The 16917-nt window shown below is 37.5% G+C and overlaps 1 protein-coding gene across 3 annotated transcripts in view; it reads right to left on the reverse strand.

Moving 5' to 3' along the window:
• Positions 1–4354: 4354 nt before the first annotated feature.
• Positions 4355–16917, reverse strand: part of frmpd2 (FERM and PDZ domain containing 2) — a 50787-nt gene continuing 38224 nt past the window's right edge. For 2 of the 3 annotated variants that reach the window (XM_079596491.1, XM_079596492.1), the window contains 8 exons: positions 15300–15393; positions 15065–15150; positions 13257–13443; positions 10267–10478; positions 9608–9674; positions 8758–8896; positions 6522–6622; positions 4355–4492 (listed from right to left, as the gene is read on the reverse strand). In XM_079596491.1, coding sequence (XP_079452617.1) covers positions 8847–8896; positions 9608–9674; positions 10267–10478; positions 13257–13443; positions 15065–15150; positions 15300–15393 — 696 coding nt within the window. In that variant the 3' untranslated portion in view covers positions 4355–4492; positions 6522–6622; positions 8758–8846. Of the gene's footprint in view, positions 4493–6521; positions 6623–8757; positions 8897–9607; positions 9675–10266; positions 10479–13239; positions 13444–15064; positions 15151–15299; positions 15394–16917 lie in introns of all 3 variants that reach the window. The other variant, XM_079596493.1, reaches the window with a different exon arrangement.

The raw sequence follows: 16917 nt of genomic DNA on the forward strand, positions 1-16917 counted from the left end.
ATTGACAGTGACATTTATAACAATTTATAATGTGACGAGATTTCTATTTCAATTGTTGTTATTTTGAACTTTCTTCTTTGAGCTTGTTAATCAAACAAATGCAGGTTTGGTGAGCAGAAGAAACTTTAAAGAAGCACAAAAAAATGAGACCCCAAACTTTTGAACAGTTGTCCATGTTGAAATGATTGGTTATTTTATGCAATAAGCTCAAGATTAATTGATGGCTGACAGCTTATGAAAACCCCAAATTCAAAATGAGAATATTGTGAAAAGGTTTTCATAAGCTGTAAGCCATAATCATCAAAATTATAACAAATAAAGGCTTAAAATATCTCACTTTGCATATAATGAGTCTATATAATATATTAGTTTCACCTTTTAAGTTGAATTAGTGAAATAAATGAACTTTTGCACAATATTCAAATTTTCCAGTTTCACCAGTATATGATCTGAAGCATTAGATTCTGCATCACACTGATTCCCAGCTGTTTGTGTCCATCATCACATTAGAGATCTGCTGAACTGGTCTCAGATCAGGGGTGTGTGTGTGTGTGTGTGTGTGATGGCAGATGTGTGCGGTCCGCTCCAGATGTTCAGGTCTGTGTGTTTCATGAAGCCTCCACAATAAAAACGGGCATCCACACTATAAGATCTCAGGCCACCCAAAACCGTCCCAGTGTGGGAATGAAAGTGAATGTTTATTGGGAGCAATAGGCGTTTTATGATCCGCCATCGACAGATACAGCAGAGTGATTTATTCCTCTGGCCCGCGTCGTCTCCTGTGGGAAACGTTACAGAATATTGAGGATGTAAAGCAAACTCATATAGTGTCATCATGGAAGCCCTATAAACACAGTTCGGTGGTTCTCCATGGGAACAGCTGGACGGAGAACGACAGATCACTGGGTCTCCGGATGTGTGTTTTAAAAGCTGGATTTCTTTAAAGGTACATTATGTAGGATTTTTTTGCAGTAAAATATCCAAAAACCACTAGGCCAATGTTATATATGTTGTTTAGTTGATTACTTACAATATACCACATGTTTCCAACTATTTGTAAATCGTGAGAAAATTGCGATTTTAACTGGCGTGTGCCAGTCAATGGCGTCATATCCGCGTTCGCCTCGGTTTCCGCTCGTACTGCCATAGTAACCATGGCGACAGACGTGGACAACTGCGTTAAGTCTAGCGGGACGCTCACGCTGTTGTTGTTTTCTTCAAACATTATGGACCATGGCAAGCAGACTTTGAGGAAAAAAGAGGAGTAAACGAAGATCAACATCTTTCGAGATGCCGAGAGCTAGCGTCCGCGACTAACTAGACAGGTGAGCAAATGTACATACAACTAATCAATGTTATTTAGTTCAACATGATGAAATGTTACAATATGATCTGTATCTTATTTTAATGTTGATCTAGCTTTCTGCTAGTCTCATATCGCCAACAAACAACCTAACTAACAACATTCAACACACTCAAATGCCGTTTAGTGTGATCGTAAAACTGCTAGAGCGACTGAAATATTACCTCAGAAGTTTAATTCGTCTAATAAACTGTCCTGTGTGAGTAATTCAGCACTTGTGTAGTTCGGTAGAATGAAATGTCCATATTCCTTTATATCCGCGGGACTCGCGTTGCTTGTGGCGCTGGCATAGGCTACGTCTCTCATTAGCACTCGCGCCTGCTTCGTACCACAGTCATGTTAAAAACATCAATGTATTCACTCATCCATAAAAGATCCACCAGCTTGACGACAAGATCCATAATTCCGCGTAATGCTTTGCGTCATCAATATACGCCTTTGTTATTGTAAGAGGTTAGCGACCCCTGGCGGCAAAAAATCCTACATATTGTACCTTTAACTTCACGTATACAAGCAGAATCCATCTTTGAAAAACAGACTCTATCAGTCGAACTACGAACCGCCGATCCAAATGCGCTGGACCATTCTACACATTTGGATCGGTGGTTCGTAGTTCGACTGATCGAGTCTGTTTTTCAAAGATGGATTCTGCTTGTATACGTGAAGTTGACTGTGTGTATAAAATATCTTCTTATTAAACTGTCTGGACACTTACACAGTTCTCAATGCTTCGGTTTGCATGTAGGGACCCTCATTATGCTACCGTGTTAGTGTGGGGCTATTTTGAGCCGTGTTAGTGGTATTAACAAGCGATTTTTATTTGTCATTACTCAATGCCCCATATACTAGCGTTATACTAGCGTTATAGGCTAAACTGTTTTTAGAGATAAAACTATTTACATTCGATAATCATGAAAACAAATCTCAGATAACGGTTGACTAGGTAACAATGTGTAATTAGACCAAAGGTTCATTTTGCGCAGGAGTTCTCCTTTAATGCACAAGATGATGAAAACACGAGATGCTTCGGAGAAAGACGTCCTTCTGGCACATTGTTTTTTTTTGTCCCAGGATTGATTTTTATTTTAAAATATTTTTATTTGTTTTCAGTTATATGAAGTTCACATTAAAAATGACAAAAAAAAATCATCATATCAATTTGAATGGCTTAGCATGAATTGAATAAGGTTTCAGTCTGGTTCAAGACCCACAGTTTTTATTTTTTTATTTTATAATATTATGAATTAGTAAATTAAATGTAGTCATACATACATACAGTAACGGTCAAAAGTTTGTTTTTGAAAAAAGTCACTTGTGCATCATCACGGCTGCATTTATTTGATCAAAAATACAGAAAAAAATTTAATATTGTGAAATATTATTACAATTTAAAATAATGGTTTTCTATTTCAATGAACTTTAAAATATAATTTATTCCTGTGATTAAAGCTGAATTTTCAGCATCATTACTCCAGTCTTCAGTGTCACATGATCCTTAAGAAATTTCAGGATTCATTGATGAATAAAAAGTTACAAAGAACAGCATTTATTTAAAATAGAAATCAATATACATTAAATTTACATTACCACTCAAAAGTTTAGAGTTTGTCATCCCCCCCCCCCTTTTTTTGTGAAAAATAATAATTTTATCAGCAAGGATGTTAAAATTAATAACAAGTGAAAGTAAAGACGTGCATATTGTTACAAAATATTAAACATTTTTCTATCATCATATCTGAAGGATCATGACTCTGAAAACTGGAGTAATAATCCCAGTAATGAAAATTGCACTGTATGTATATACATATAGGCCTATGTATGATAAAAATTAAAGTAGAACATTTATTTTACATTTAAAAACACATATTTTGTAAATTAATAATAATAATATTTAAATGAAACAAATTGTTATGTGGTTTCCAAATTTCATTCCCACGGTCAAAAGCCCAGTGAGGAATATTGTAGTCATTGTTGTAAGTTCCCACATTCACCAGCTGGCGGCGCTTCACTTTTACATTTTATGGCTAATTCACTCTATCACCAGATTATTTATTATACATTTTTTTTTATATTAGATATTTCACAACCCGACAAACAAGAACCCCAACACTAACACAGGCTTTTGTGTGTGAACAGAAGCGGTGTTTGTCTGAGCATTCGACAACAGCATCTACTTTCCTGCAGGGCATGATGGGTAATTATGAAGCACTGTGAGCTTCTCATATTCAACAGCTGTGGATTATTAGTGATTCGTGGATTATTAGTGATACTGGACTAGAGTAACTCTTGAAAGAATTGAGTTGTAATGACAGATTGAGTTAAAGATTCCCCAGCCGTGATGCTCAGTGACCTCAGCAGTTGTTCAAGTCCCGTGTGTGTGTGTGTGTGTGTTCTGACAGGATGGACACAGGCGGACTGTTTCTGCCCATAATTCAGGACACGAGCGGTTCTGTAAAAATAACCTGAGATCCCGCAGGTCCGGTAATGGATTCTGCAGATGTTTCTCCTCAGGAAGCTGAGAACCACAGAAACTGAGAGAGATATTATTAGTATTGTCTAGTAATAACAGTGTGTGTTGATTAGCAGTGTAAAGATGAGGAGAAAATATAAATGAATCTATCAGACTGTCTTCAACATTTATTTGAAAAAAAAAAAAAAAAGAATAAAGTTTACATGTATAAACATTTCAATCTTTATTGCAAAGTTGAGGATCAGGCTGAAGATTTGAATACGTACAGTACATAACTCAGTTATTGAAACAGGCATATCTGAAATTTGTAAAAGTTGTAATATCTTGTTGTGACTGCAAGGCACCAAAAATAATAGCTTGTTTTTGCAGTTAAGGTTAATGTGTAGCTGCCTTACACACTTTTCTAGCAACACTGGGTAAGTGTCAATGCTACAGAAAGACCTTTTAAAGTGGCATGAAGTGTGCTTAGTGTAATGGTTTAAGAGTTAATACAGAATTCATTACGTAGTAATGTAATGGAGAACAAAAAAAGACAAACGACTCATTCTTAGAGACAAAAATGAGTCAAATAATGTAGAGTTTGGGTCACATTAAGTGTTTATGACGCTGTGACGCCACCTTGTGGAAATCCTCTGGAACTGCAGGAACTGAGCTTCGAGCTGTTGGCAAATAAAGACTGGAGTTAGCTAAAGGTCATTTATCAGGCAGTATATTCAGTCATTTAGAACATTTGAACTATTTTACCTTAAGACAAACATATATTAAAGTGGTCCTTTTATGCTTATTTACATGTTCATCTTTCTTTAGCATGTAATGTTGCTGTTTGAAGCTCTGCAAAGTGTCAAAGCACAAAGTTCTTCTCTATATCAGTGTGAGTGTTTCTGAACTCCTGAAACGCCTCCATTGTAGTCTCCAACAAACATATCACAATATTTCTCGTTTAAATAATTAATATGCAGAATAAAGGGGCGGGGCCTGGTTGAGTTAGTTAGTAGTGTGTTAAACTGGCGGTTATGGTAAGGGGCGGGGCATATACCAAACACACTCGAAGCGCTCGACCAATCACAACACACTGCTCCAGCCGACCAATCAGAGCACAGTGTGCTTTTCAGAGTGCGGATTATTTTACTGACTCTCGTTTATCAAAATGAACGAATCTTTTTTCGTGCCATTTCGTTCATCTAAGGGGCTTTAAATGTTATACTTTTAACAGGTAAATTCCCCGAACACATCCACCAACGCAATCTTGATCATATTCTGAATTAAGAAATCATTATAATGCAGTCAAAAACAATTTACAAGGAACATCAATAAAAATTTTACCTTCAGAGTCTATCGTTCATTTGTCACGTGACAGACGCAATGAACGGATCGTTTGTTCATGAACGACAGATACATGTTCAGCTACAAGTGTGCACTACTTGCTTTATGCAAGCACTATATAGGATAAACCACTATACAGGATTTACCCTATTATACTTTATCGACACGAATTGATAGGTCAGACAGCAAACATCCACCCACAAGTATAGTCTATAAATAGGCTGTCTTTGCAGATCTGTTTATATTTTTTTCGACGTATCTTTGAGTTAACATGAGTGGACTTTGCACCGCAGCGCCACCACACCTTGATGCTCATGACAAGAATAGCATGAATCTTTATTGAAGTGAATTACCAGTAGGTTTAAATCGCCGTCATGCATGAATGAATGATATTTTTGCACATAATAATCCACGATGATCACATTACACAAAACTGAAATTGCACGTCAAAATAACACAGTCAATATTTTTTGAGACCCCCCCCCCCCCCCCCAAAATTTCACAATCACGTTTTCAGGGGAGCCCATGTCTTATTAAGGGGAGCCGAGCTCCCCCATAGTTCGCACACTACTTATTTTTGATGTACTGCTACTTGCCAAACTGAGTGCTGTAGTATAACCAGTGGGAGACCATTGATGTGTAAACTACATTTGGTGACACTAGTGGTTACAGTGAAGTTATTGAATGCTTAGTAACGCTTTTGCACTTTGCAGACTTGTCTCTCAGCCGCCTGCTCCGTACAGTACATGAAAAGCGTCACACACAGGTCAGGTGGACTAATAACTTCTGCTAATTCCTCTTTTTCCAGATCCTCAAGACGACTTCACTATTTTTGCCCCACGGCATTTTTCTTTATTTTACGTCATGCAAACAAGAAACTTTGCTTCTATGTTCAATTATTCAATTATGACAAGTAACGCTGGGAACATTTTAAGCTAAACCGGCTTCTAACCACAGGCCGAGAGCTGCAGTTCCAACCATGCAGTTTTGGCAAATGTTAGTGGGAACTATGGTTTTGAGAAATCGTTGAACTATGTTGGCAACAATAGTTGGCAAACAATGTTTTCGGGAACACATCTGGGAAGAAATGAGCGCCAGCAATGGAGAATATGGGAAACATTTTTTTTTTTTACATTCAGGCAATCAGTCTATTCTAGTAGAGCCCAGAAACAAAATCAAGACTTTGTAAATGTAAAACATGTCCTATTTAACACAGCAATGAAGGAAACTAAGGCCCAGAGATTTTTATTCTACAGAATTGATATTTTTTTAAGCATCATTCAAATAGTTTGTATTCAAACTGGCAGTATGATAGCATGATAATGGAGACAAATCATTCATAAAAAAGGGCTTCCCGACACTTGCCTTTTCATCCAGTCGAGTAAAGGAGCAGGAAATGATCGGCATCATGGATCATTGTAGGATTTCAAACGCTCAGTCTGCTTCATTTATGTATTTGACAGGACCTTGAGACACAAACAAATATTCCTTTAGTCAAACAAAAGACACTCTTCTAGTTGCTCTCTTAAAGGGATACTTCACCTCTGGAAAGATGAATGTGTATTTAAAATGGGTCATGTATGTTGTAGAAATGTGAAATTATTTTTGAATGTGGTGCCTTCTAGACTGAGAAAAGCCAGAAAATGTATTTGTGGCTTATGGGGATGAAAGACAACAACTCCCAGAATGCACTTGCTTCGCTGCCCTACGAGGACACGCCCAAGCCACGCCTACCGGTAAGAGCGCAGTTAAACAACAAGGCTAGGCTACTAGTGAGTCTCCTCGAGATTTCAAGATTGCCAAAAATGTCGGCTTTAGCGTTCTACAGTCGCCAGTCATCATGTTTACTGCGGCGAGCGGGACGAGACTGACGGCCGCGGGAGAACGGCGAGCGTGACGAGACTGACGGCCGCGGGAGAACGGCGAGCAGGACGAGACTGACGGCCGCGGGAGAACGGCGCGAGGCCGGTGGCGTGATTACTGATGAGCGGCGCCTGTGAGACACACCGGTCTCGTATCTCTCACAGAGGAGCGGGAATTTTCTTAGCAATGTTACAAAGGCACGTCAACCGATCACTTGTTTAGCGTTCATGTAAACACTGCATTCAGATTCGCCAATCGGGATGAATTCAGTTAGATTGAAACAAAAGGTGTGCATGTAAACAATGAATGGCGACTGCAGAAAGCAAAAGCCGAATCCCAGACATTTTGGACGATCTCGACGGCCGGACATGTCCGGGAAAAAGAGGATGGTAACCGCTACTAAGCTTTCTCCACAGAATAAGAGCCTGTTAGCTTAGCTTCAAATAAAAGATGGCTGACACTGTGCATTCTGTGAGTGAGATCCCTCCCTCTATGGGCGGGCTGAAAACATGCGGATCTAGCGCCTCCTACTGGCTGTAGTCTCTAGCCTCTGGCCAAAAAATCCTCAGATGACTCAAAATGACGTTTTTTACGTCATCGGAGGATTTTTTACAGACAAAAAATACATAAATCTCTCGTCTCAGGGGGATATATGAGGGAGGGAAGCACGGTAATTTGAAAATACTACAGGTTTTCTACTGATACAAAGCTTAATGCTAAATCCTGAAGTATCCCTTTAAAGTGCTGTGGTAATTCTGATAGTAAAGTCTGGCTGGCGCTTTAAAACATGTTTGGTCAAAGTGCTGAGATCCTTCACATGTTGACCTTGCTTTTACAAGTTCAGGATTAACCCTAGAAAACATTGTGTGTGTGTGCGTGTGTGTGTGTGTGTGTGTGTGTGTGAATGTCTTCATTGCCATTTTAACATACAAAAAAAGAGGTAAAGGAAATGAATGTGCAAGAATTAGTTACCCGATTTTCCTTTTCAAAAAATGTCAGTAAAGTCACAGAAATCAATTTGGCTGTATAGAAAAATTCATATTTTACATCTACTCGAGCATATCATTAACTTCCTTAAAGGACAAGTTCGGTATTTTACACTTAAAGCCCTGTTTACAGATCGTATCTGATGAAATAGAACGGTTAAGATTAAAATTTGGACACATGCTCCTGTCCCGAGAATTTTAGTTTTATTTAGCTTCCCCCCCCACCCCCCCACAATGGTTGTCTAGGTGCACTGGCAGATTCCTTCCTAAAACACATTAAACTTTCGTTTACAAAGACGTGAAACTCACCGAGTGGTCAGGGGTGTTCACTGATACGGTCCCAAAAAAAAAAACGCTGAAAAAGATGCTTTCCAACTGGTTTTATCGTAGTGTTTGTCCAACTCCATTGATTGTATTGAATGTGCTGTGTGAGGTACGTTATTCCTCCGCCGCTTCTTCTTCTGCTTCTTCTGTGTATTAAATGAAATGCCAGCGGTTTGCTTGCAATCAGCAAAGGTGCATTATCGCCACCAACTGGTGTCTATTATTCAAGCTCTCAACGGAAGAATCTGGGTGTGACGCGTTTGGCAAAATAGGTCCACAAAAGCTAAATAAAATTATGGGGACAGGAGCATGTGTCCAAATTTTAATCTTAACCGTTCTATTTCATCAGATACGATCTGTAAACAGGGCTTTAAGTGTAAAATACCGAACTTGTCCTTTAAAGGAAAATCAGTTTTGAACTTTCTAACCCCTCTGAAGGATCCATCCTCTCCCATAATGCACCAGGATTCCTCTTTGACCGTCCTTCCCAGGAGAAGACCTTCACATGTTTCGTGGATCAGCTGCAGGTCAGTTGGCCTATTTTCTCGGATATCGGTGGAAGTGTTCCTTAACAACATAAAACATAAAACAAGTTACTGTAAACACAAATCAGTGACGTTGTTCTCTTTGATTATTTAATTAAAAATACACAAATATGACACTGCATAGGCTACACTACCGGTCAAAAGTTTGGAATCATTAGGATTTTTTATATTTTTGAAAGAAGTCTCTTCTGCTCACCAATGCTGCATTTATTTGATAAAAAAAGACAAGTTTTCTATTTAAATAGATTTTAAAATGTAATTTATTCCCGTGACACAAAGCTGAATTTTCAGCATCATTATTCCAGTCTTCAGTTATCAAATTTAATGTGTCCTTGCTGAATAAAAGTTTCAACATTGATAATCATAAATGTTTCTTGAGCATAAAAATAATCATATTTCTGAAGGATCACGTGACACTAAAGACTGGAGTAATGATGATGAAAATTCAGCTTTGATCACAGGAATAAATCACATTTGAACATTTATCACAATACAAAAATTTATTTTAAAGTTATTTTATAATAAGAGACTTCTTTAAAAGAAACATTAAAATTGATTTAATGTATGGAAAATTGTTTCCAAACTTTTGACCTGTAGACAGAGAGAGAGAGAGAGAGAGAGAGAGAGAGTGTGTGTCTGTGAGTATATACGATTATTATGATTACAAATATCAAATGAAATAAAAAGATGATCAGATTTAGTCTATTGTCGGTGTTGTGCGTTCTCTCCATACCTTGAGCAGGACGGCAGAGAACCAGCCGCACCACTGAAGGAGAAATCCTCAAACACTGCAACACTTGCTGTGGGGTCAGAGTTCACAGGACAAATATCAGTTTAATAGTAAATATGTGACCCTGGACCACAAAACCAGTCACATGAGTCAATTTTTTGAAATTGAAATTGAGATTAGAATCTGAAAATGTGATTAAATAAGCTTTCCATTGATGTGTGGTTTGTTAGGATAGGACAATATTAGACCGAGACACAACTATTGAAAATCTGGAATCTGAGGATGCAAAAAAATGTAAACATTGAGAAAATCTCCTTTAAAGTTGTGCATTTATGTTCACGATTGTGCTGCATTCACTCACAAAAATACATGTTTTATATATTTACGGTAGGAAATTTACTAAATATCTTCATGGAACATGATCTTTACTTAATACCCTAATGATTTTTGGCATAAAAGAAAAATGGATCATTTTGACCCATACAACATATTGTCGGCTATTGCCACAGATATACCCGTGCGACATGTGACTAGTTTTGTGATCCAGGGTCACATACTGTCTTGGCTGACATCACTTTGATTGCCCAGAAAGGAATAATTGGACTATAATCAACAAATCCTGTAACTGGAGTCTGTAACGGTTAAAGAAAAGCTCTCGTCACCTGATAGGACAGTCCCTTCAGCGGCTGCCCGTTAATCGACAGAATGACGTCTCCCTCCTGAATCTTGCGGCTCTCCTCGGCCGGCTGACCTGGGAACAGCGTTCTGATCCGCACGATGGAGCCACAGTCGAGGGACGTGTCCAGCTCTGAGATGAAGAAGCTGAAGCCCAGACCGTTCAGGGTCTTCTTAAGTTTCACCTCCTGAATGTTCTCTGAGGACAGAATTAGACACGTTTAAGCCAGCCTTGTGGAGCTGACGTCACTGTACCTGTGTTTGTGTAATCCTGAAGCACGGTGGACAGGGCATCTTAGGGAATACAATCTTTAAGACATTTCAAGATTTCCACGATTTTAACTCTTTCCTCGCCATTGACGGAACTTTCCGGATTTCCATGTTTTCACTGGGCCATCTGACCAATCAGAGCAGAGTTGGCTCTCAGAAAGGAGGGGTTTAGAGAGACCGGATCGAACTGTTTATATAATGTATATTATAAGAAAATGAAAGTGTGTTTTGACCTTGGATGCATGCAACCCTATTGTAGGAAACTCCAAAACAACATTAGGGATCTTTAAAATGGTATAATAGGGCACTTTAAAAATGAATATTCCACATTTAATATACTGTATGATATCAATCAACAGCTTTTGTGGCACAATGTTGTCCCTCATTTTCTTTTAAAAGGGAGCAAAAATCTAGTTTTTAAAAGCTGAAATGTGAAGCTTATCATTTTATGAAAGCACTTACATTAATTATTTTGTTAAAACATGTGCATTATTTGAGCTCATCATTAATTATCTACAGTAAATTATCTGTTTAATCATCAATAAAGTTGTAAAATTGGATTTTACTTTACACAGAAAATGCTATCAAGTGATTTTTAGTATCGGCTTTCTGTGTGTTCACTGTTATACAGTAGGGGGCGCTATTGCACATCTTCTGGAAGAGTGCAGAATCTCAGGATCAGAACACGTGCGAGGAAGAAGCAGAAACAAGCAATTTCATATGTAATCATATGCATATGTAAAATAACCCGATCATTGACATTAAACGGCATAGAAATCAAAACTGCCTGTTACTGGATGAACTGTCGACCAGGACGAGCTACAGGACTGTGAACCGTGTTGATGTTCTCTCATCTGTGTTTCGATCATCATTCTGAATCCCATCCAGACGTAGTCTTTGACAAAAATCAGATTTTCTCAGCTTTTTGCTCAATGTTGCTTTTTTTATGAAACTTAGCCACATTCAAGTGTTGATAAAAAAGGATTTCATTAACCCTTAAAGACATAGAACATCGCCTGTTCTTTTCTTTGTTTCTCTAACCCATTACAGCAGTCAGCATCAAGTGCCATATATAATTTTAATCAGGAGAACTTGAAGTTTCCATCTAGCTCATTTAAATTCCCAATTTGACATTAATTTTGTCTTGAAATGGATGAATTTACCAGATTTAAGAAAAACGGTAGAATTTTTTTTTTTACTCAATTCAAAAAAATCCCCCTGAAGTTTGGATTTTTTCCTTTTAGAAAGTTTTACTTGGATATTCTAGATGTCCAGATGAAATTTTGACTACATGTAACAATCCCTAAGCAAGTTATAGCCATTTATTACAACATTATTATAGGCGATTTTCAGTGAAAAGCTGGTGTGTTTTTTCAATTTACTGACAATGTAGATGTAAAATAAATAGAAAACGTTGTAATTGAACACTGAAGCAAAAGTAACATATATATATATATATATATAAACCAATCTGGGCAGAGGATGGGACTAAGCATCAACAATCATTCCTGTTTGGCTTAGAGAAACAAACCACATGGGTTTCTTTGACGAATCAATGCTGATCAAAACCTGATGACGCAATCACATTCACTACGGAGCCTCTGAATGTCCAAACGAGATTAAACATGAATATATGATACCACATGTAAAGCCAGTGAAGCTCCTCTTTACGGGACTTTTTAAAGCATACAGATTTGATTAGCGGTTCAAAAGTTATTAAACATTTAAAGAATAATAGTTATTTCTAGCCGGCGGCAGCTGTAGAGGTCTTCAAGGGTTAAGCTAGGATAAAACATAAAAAAACCACAGGCTCGCTTCTTTCTTTTGATATATTGCATGTTCAGATATTCATACAACAAAATATTCTGGGGGAATTTAAACTTTTGGGTAAATGCTCAAAAATGCTGGCGGTGGCTGGCAAAACAAAACAAATGCTGGCGGGGAAAGAGTTAAAACTGTTATGAAACATCATTTTTCCTATTGTGACGCATATCTGAGTGACCAGCTTTTTGAAACAACAGCAAATGTAGGGCGGAGCTTGAATTGGATGGTTGTGGTTTTCTATTGGTGGATCTCATGCGAGTCCATATTATGAAAGTACATGAAATTAAAAAAAATATGATGTGCATGTATAAATCATTTATGATAAATACTGCAATATTCCATACAAATATAAGAATTGTCAATTGAATTGAATGGGCTCAGAGATAAAGGTTAACAAATCCTTCTATTAATATTCAATATTCTAAGATGGTTTAAAAGGGTGATTTCTTCTTAAACACATGATGTAGTGTGTAGTTAGCCTGGCTCCGCCCTCCTACACGCTTCCGCTCAATTTTCATTTTCCTTCAGTACGTCGTCTGGGTTTTCTCCGGTCCATTTTTTACCGGTCCAATCAGCAAACAGAGGGAGTGTCTAAGACCGATGACGTTGAGGTCGTGCGCTAGTCGTGCGTCACAAACAAACGTTAGCGATTGGCTATGGCAGATCTAATAGTTTTAAACTTCAACAGAGTATCCGCCTACAAGGAAGCTAACGCTTGTCAATGGAGAGAGGCCAGAGTCTCTGTACAAATGAAATGTACGAGAGTCTGGTAGGACCAGACCGGGCGGGTAGTCGTCTTTGCACTCCAAAAGCAGCACAGAATCTGAATGAGTGTACAGTATATACCATTAAAGTGGTGCATTTACATGCATCTTTTGATTACCGTCCGACACAAAGCTGTAGTCTCTGGGCTTGACGCCGAAGGGTCTGGTCATGGTGATGGCAGGACAGCTGTTCCTCATCCCTGTGGGATTCGGGGATCGGACGGCGAGTGTCTCCCGTAACTGAGGGGTTATAGGGCCTTGCCTCACCACAGAGCCTCCGTCCCGCTCCAGCACCAGACTCACCACCTGCACACACACACACGCACGCATGCACGCACACACGCACACACACACACACACACACGCACACACGCACACACACACACACACACACACACACACACACACACACACACACACACACACACACACACACGCACGCACACACACACACACACACACACACACACACACACACACACACACACACACACACACACACACACACACACACACACACACACACACACAAAACTATTATCACTCAGCTGAAGAGTATCTAAATCTTTAGTTTTTTGTCTTTTTTTTTGTCACCTTGACATACATATTCATAAACTGTATAGAAATAAGCTTCAAAAATATTCTTCAATGTTTTACATACAAAAAATAGCAGTACCGGTATATAATTTAGGGGGATTTTTTTAGTGTTTTAGTGTTTCATGTTTTGTATCATATTTGATACATCATGCTTTTATGGATCATACAGTATGATAAAGTGAGAAATTTGAGAAAACAAACATATATAAGAACAATGCTTGATTACCTAATGTACAAATATCTGGTTGTTTCAAGCATAAAAAGGCACAATCCTGAAGGCCTGCTAATAAAAATGTATATATCACTAAAATCTCACCATTCCCCCAAAATTGAGGCTATGGCTTCAATTATTGGAGAAATGGAAATAAAGCATCAAAAGAAAAAAAAAGGCACCAAAAAGAACAAAAATCTGCAATTTGGTGCATTTATTAATATACTACAGTATATGACCAAAAAAAGATTAAATCCTGATAGCTTGTCAATTAGATATTTATAACAGCATATCAGATTACTTCAATAAAATGCATATATCAGTCATCAGACTCATCACTATATATATATATATATATATATATATATGCAAATAATGTTGTAAGATGATATTTAAATGATTATGATTTATGATCAAAGCTCTGTAGTTTAAAAACTTATAATGCAATGCAATGATGATCGAGAGATGAACAAATAAACCTTCCTCAAAAGCCTGATGATCATATTTGAGACATTTTAACAAGATAAAAAAAGATGTTTGTATAATCAAGTAATCCAAAGTTGCTTCAGTCCAGTAAGTATTCATCTTGTAATATAAAAGACAATATTAAAATTATTCTTACGTTTACTTATTAAAATATCAATAAAGATTTCACAGCAAAAAGACACGTGAACCACGAGCTGAAGGTGGACGTTTTAACAATGATTCAAAAATGCATTTTACTTGCTGAAAAAGTTTGAAATATCAACCAGACGACAGAAGGCATGTAGCAGATTCTGTGCAAAGCAAAGTTTTGATCATGTTGAAAATTTAGAGGCCGTACAAATTCACGTACCAAATATGATAGACTTTATAGTGTTGTAGAGAGAGAGAGAGAGAGAGAGAGAGAGAGACATGATATGATAGACTTTATAGTGTTGTAGAGAGAGAGAGAGAGAGAGAGACATGATATGATAGACTTTAGAGGGTTATACTGAATTCCTAGAAGGAAGCAGTGATTACAGCAGAGCAGACTTGCAGAGAGAGAGAGAGAGAGAGAGAGAGAGAGAGAGAGAGAGAGAGAGAGAGAGAGAGAGAGAGAGAGAGAGAGAGAGAGAGAGAGAGAGAGAGAGAGATTACCTCGCCTGCTCTTGCCAAACATTCAGCCGCCTGCTGATCTGTGAATCCCTGCAGTCTGGTGCCGTCCACTTCCAACAGCCTGTCTCCTGATACACACACACACATACACACACAATCATTATTCAAGTGACTCAACCAAACCGACGTATTCTTGCATCCATTTACTAAACTAAAGAAGAGATGAGTGCACTAAATCCCAGTCCAGATCCTCAGTCTCTGTAATGGGAACGTTTACCTGTCTGGATTCGGCCATCTTGTTCGGCCACTCCACCAGGTATCAGACTCTTGATGTAAATCCCTCCGTAACGGAGACCAGTATTCACTCCTCCCTGTGGAGTCACACATCGAGACACACAGTCAACTTCTTTTCATAAGAAAATAAGTGTGCTTGATTGTATTAAATGTGTACTTTTTAACTGTACTTGTAGATACTATAATAAAAATAAAACAAAAGGCCACTTAATGAGGGAACACTTTCATGCCAAGATCTCTTTACACACTTTTCGACCAGTCACTTTATAAAAATGTAAAATCTACATTGAAATAATTGTTTTAATACCGTTTTTTGGCATGCTTTAAAGTACACTTATTTTGCTGACTAAAAGCACATGCAAACGCTTAATTATAATTTTAACTGTAGCGTCTTCATCATTACAAATGTGTAGTTACAAATATATTTAAATAAATTACAATAGAATTGGCATTAAAGTTTATTCTAATTCATCATGAATGATTGTCACTGTTTGTCAGTACACTTTAGCCATATTTCAAATACTTTAAGAGTAATTATTAAATGACATATAAAAATGTACTTAAGTCCTACTGGGTCACTCTTAACTGCATTTAATATAAATCTAAACTATAATACATTTGGTAACACTTTATTTTACAGTTCCATATGTTACATGTACTTACCATAGTAATAACAGTAAATTATGCATATAATTACACGCAACTAACCCTCAACCAAACCCTAACCCTATAGTACATGTTGTTCATTAATATTTCTGAGTACTTGGGTATATAATTACACTATAACAATGACACTTTAAAATATATCGTAAACATGCATTTTAATCGTTTTGTAATTAAGATGCAATTACAGGAGAAACTGGCAAAATTAGAATAGGGTGCAAAAGTTCATTTATTTCAGTAATTCAACTTAAAAGGTGAAACTAAAATATTATATAGACTCATTATATGCAAAGTGAGATATTTCAAGCCTTTATTTGTGATTATTATGGCTTACATCTTATGAAAACCCCAAATTCAAAATTAGAATATTGTGAAAAGGTTTTCATAAGCTGTAAGCCATAATCATTAAAATTATAACAAATAAAGGCTTGAAATATCTCACTTTGCATGTAATGAGTCTATATAATATATTAGTTTCACCTTTTAAGTTGAATTACTGAAATAAATGAACTTTTGCACCATATTCTCATTTTGCCAGTTTCACATGTAAGTGTTTGAAAACATTACATTCAGGTCATACTTAATAGTTTCTTTCTACAATTATGCTAAAGTGTACTTTTCACAAGTGACCTGCCAAGGTCATCATGTAGCAGAAGGTGAGCACAGAATAATGGATTCAGGGTTGGATTTCGTGTTGATGGTACGGCCTTCTAAACTCACAGACATTTAGTACAAAAGCCTTTCAAGCTACTTAACCCCATTTAGACAGATTAGCCGTAGCCTGTGTAGCCCTGTGCTTCCCCCGTCCGCACGTTTATATCCAGAGTCATGTGACCACTCTTTCTCCTTGCCCTTTGGCAGCTGATTCAGTTTGACCTTCTGTGATACTACTGACCCTGTGGAAGCCGATGGAGTAGCAGACGTACAACAGCTAACTC

This window comes from Phoxinus phoxinus (assembly GCF_949152265.1).
Source record: "Phoxinus phoxinus genome assembly, chromosome: 21".
NCBI lineage: Eukaryota > Metazoa > Chordata > Actinopteri > Cypriniformes > Leuciscidae > Phoxinus > Phoxinus phoxinus.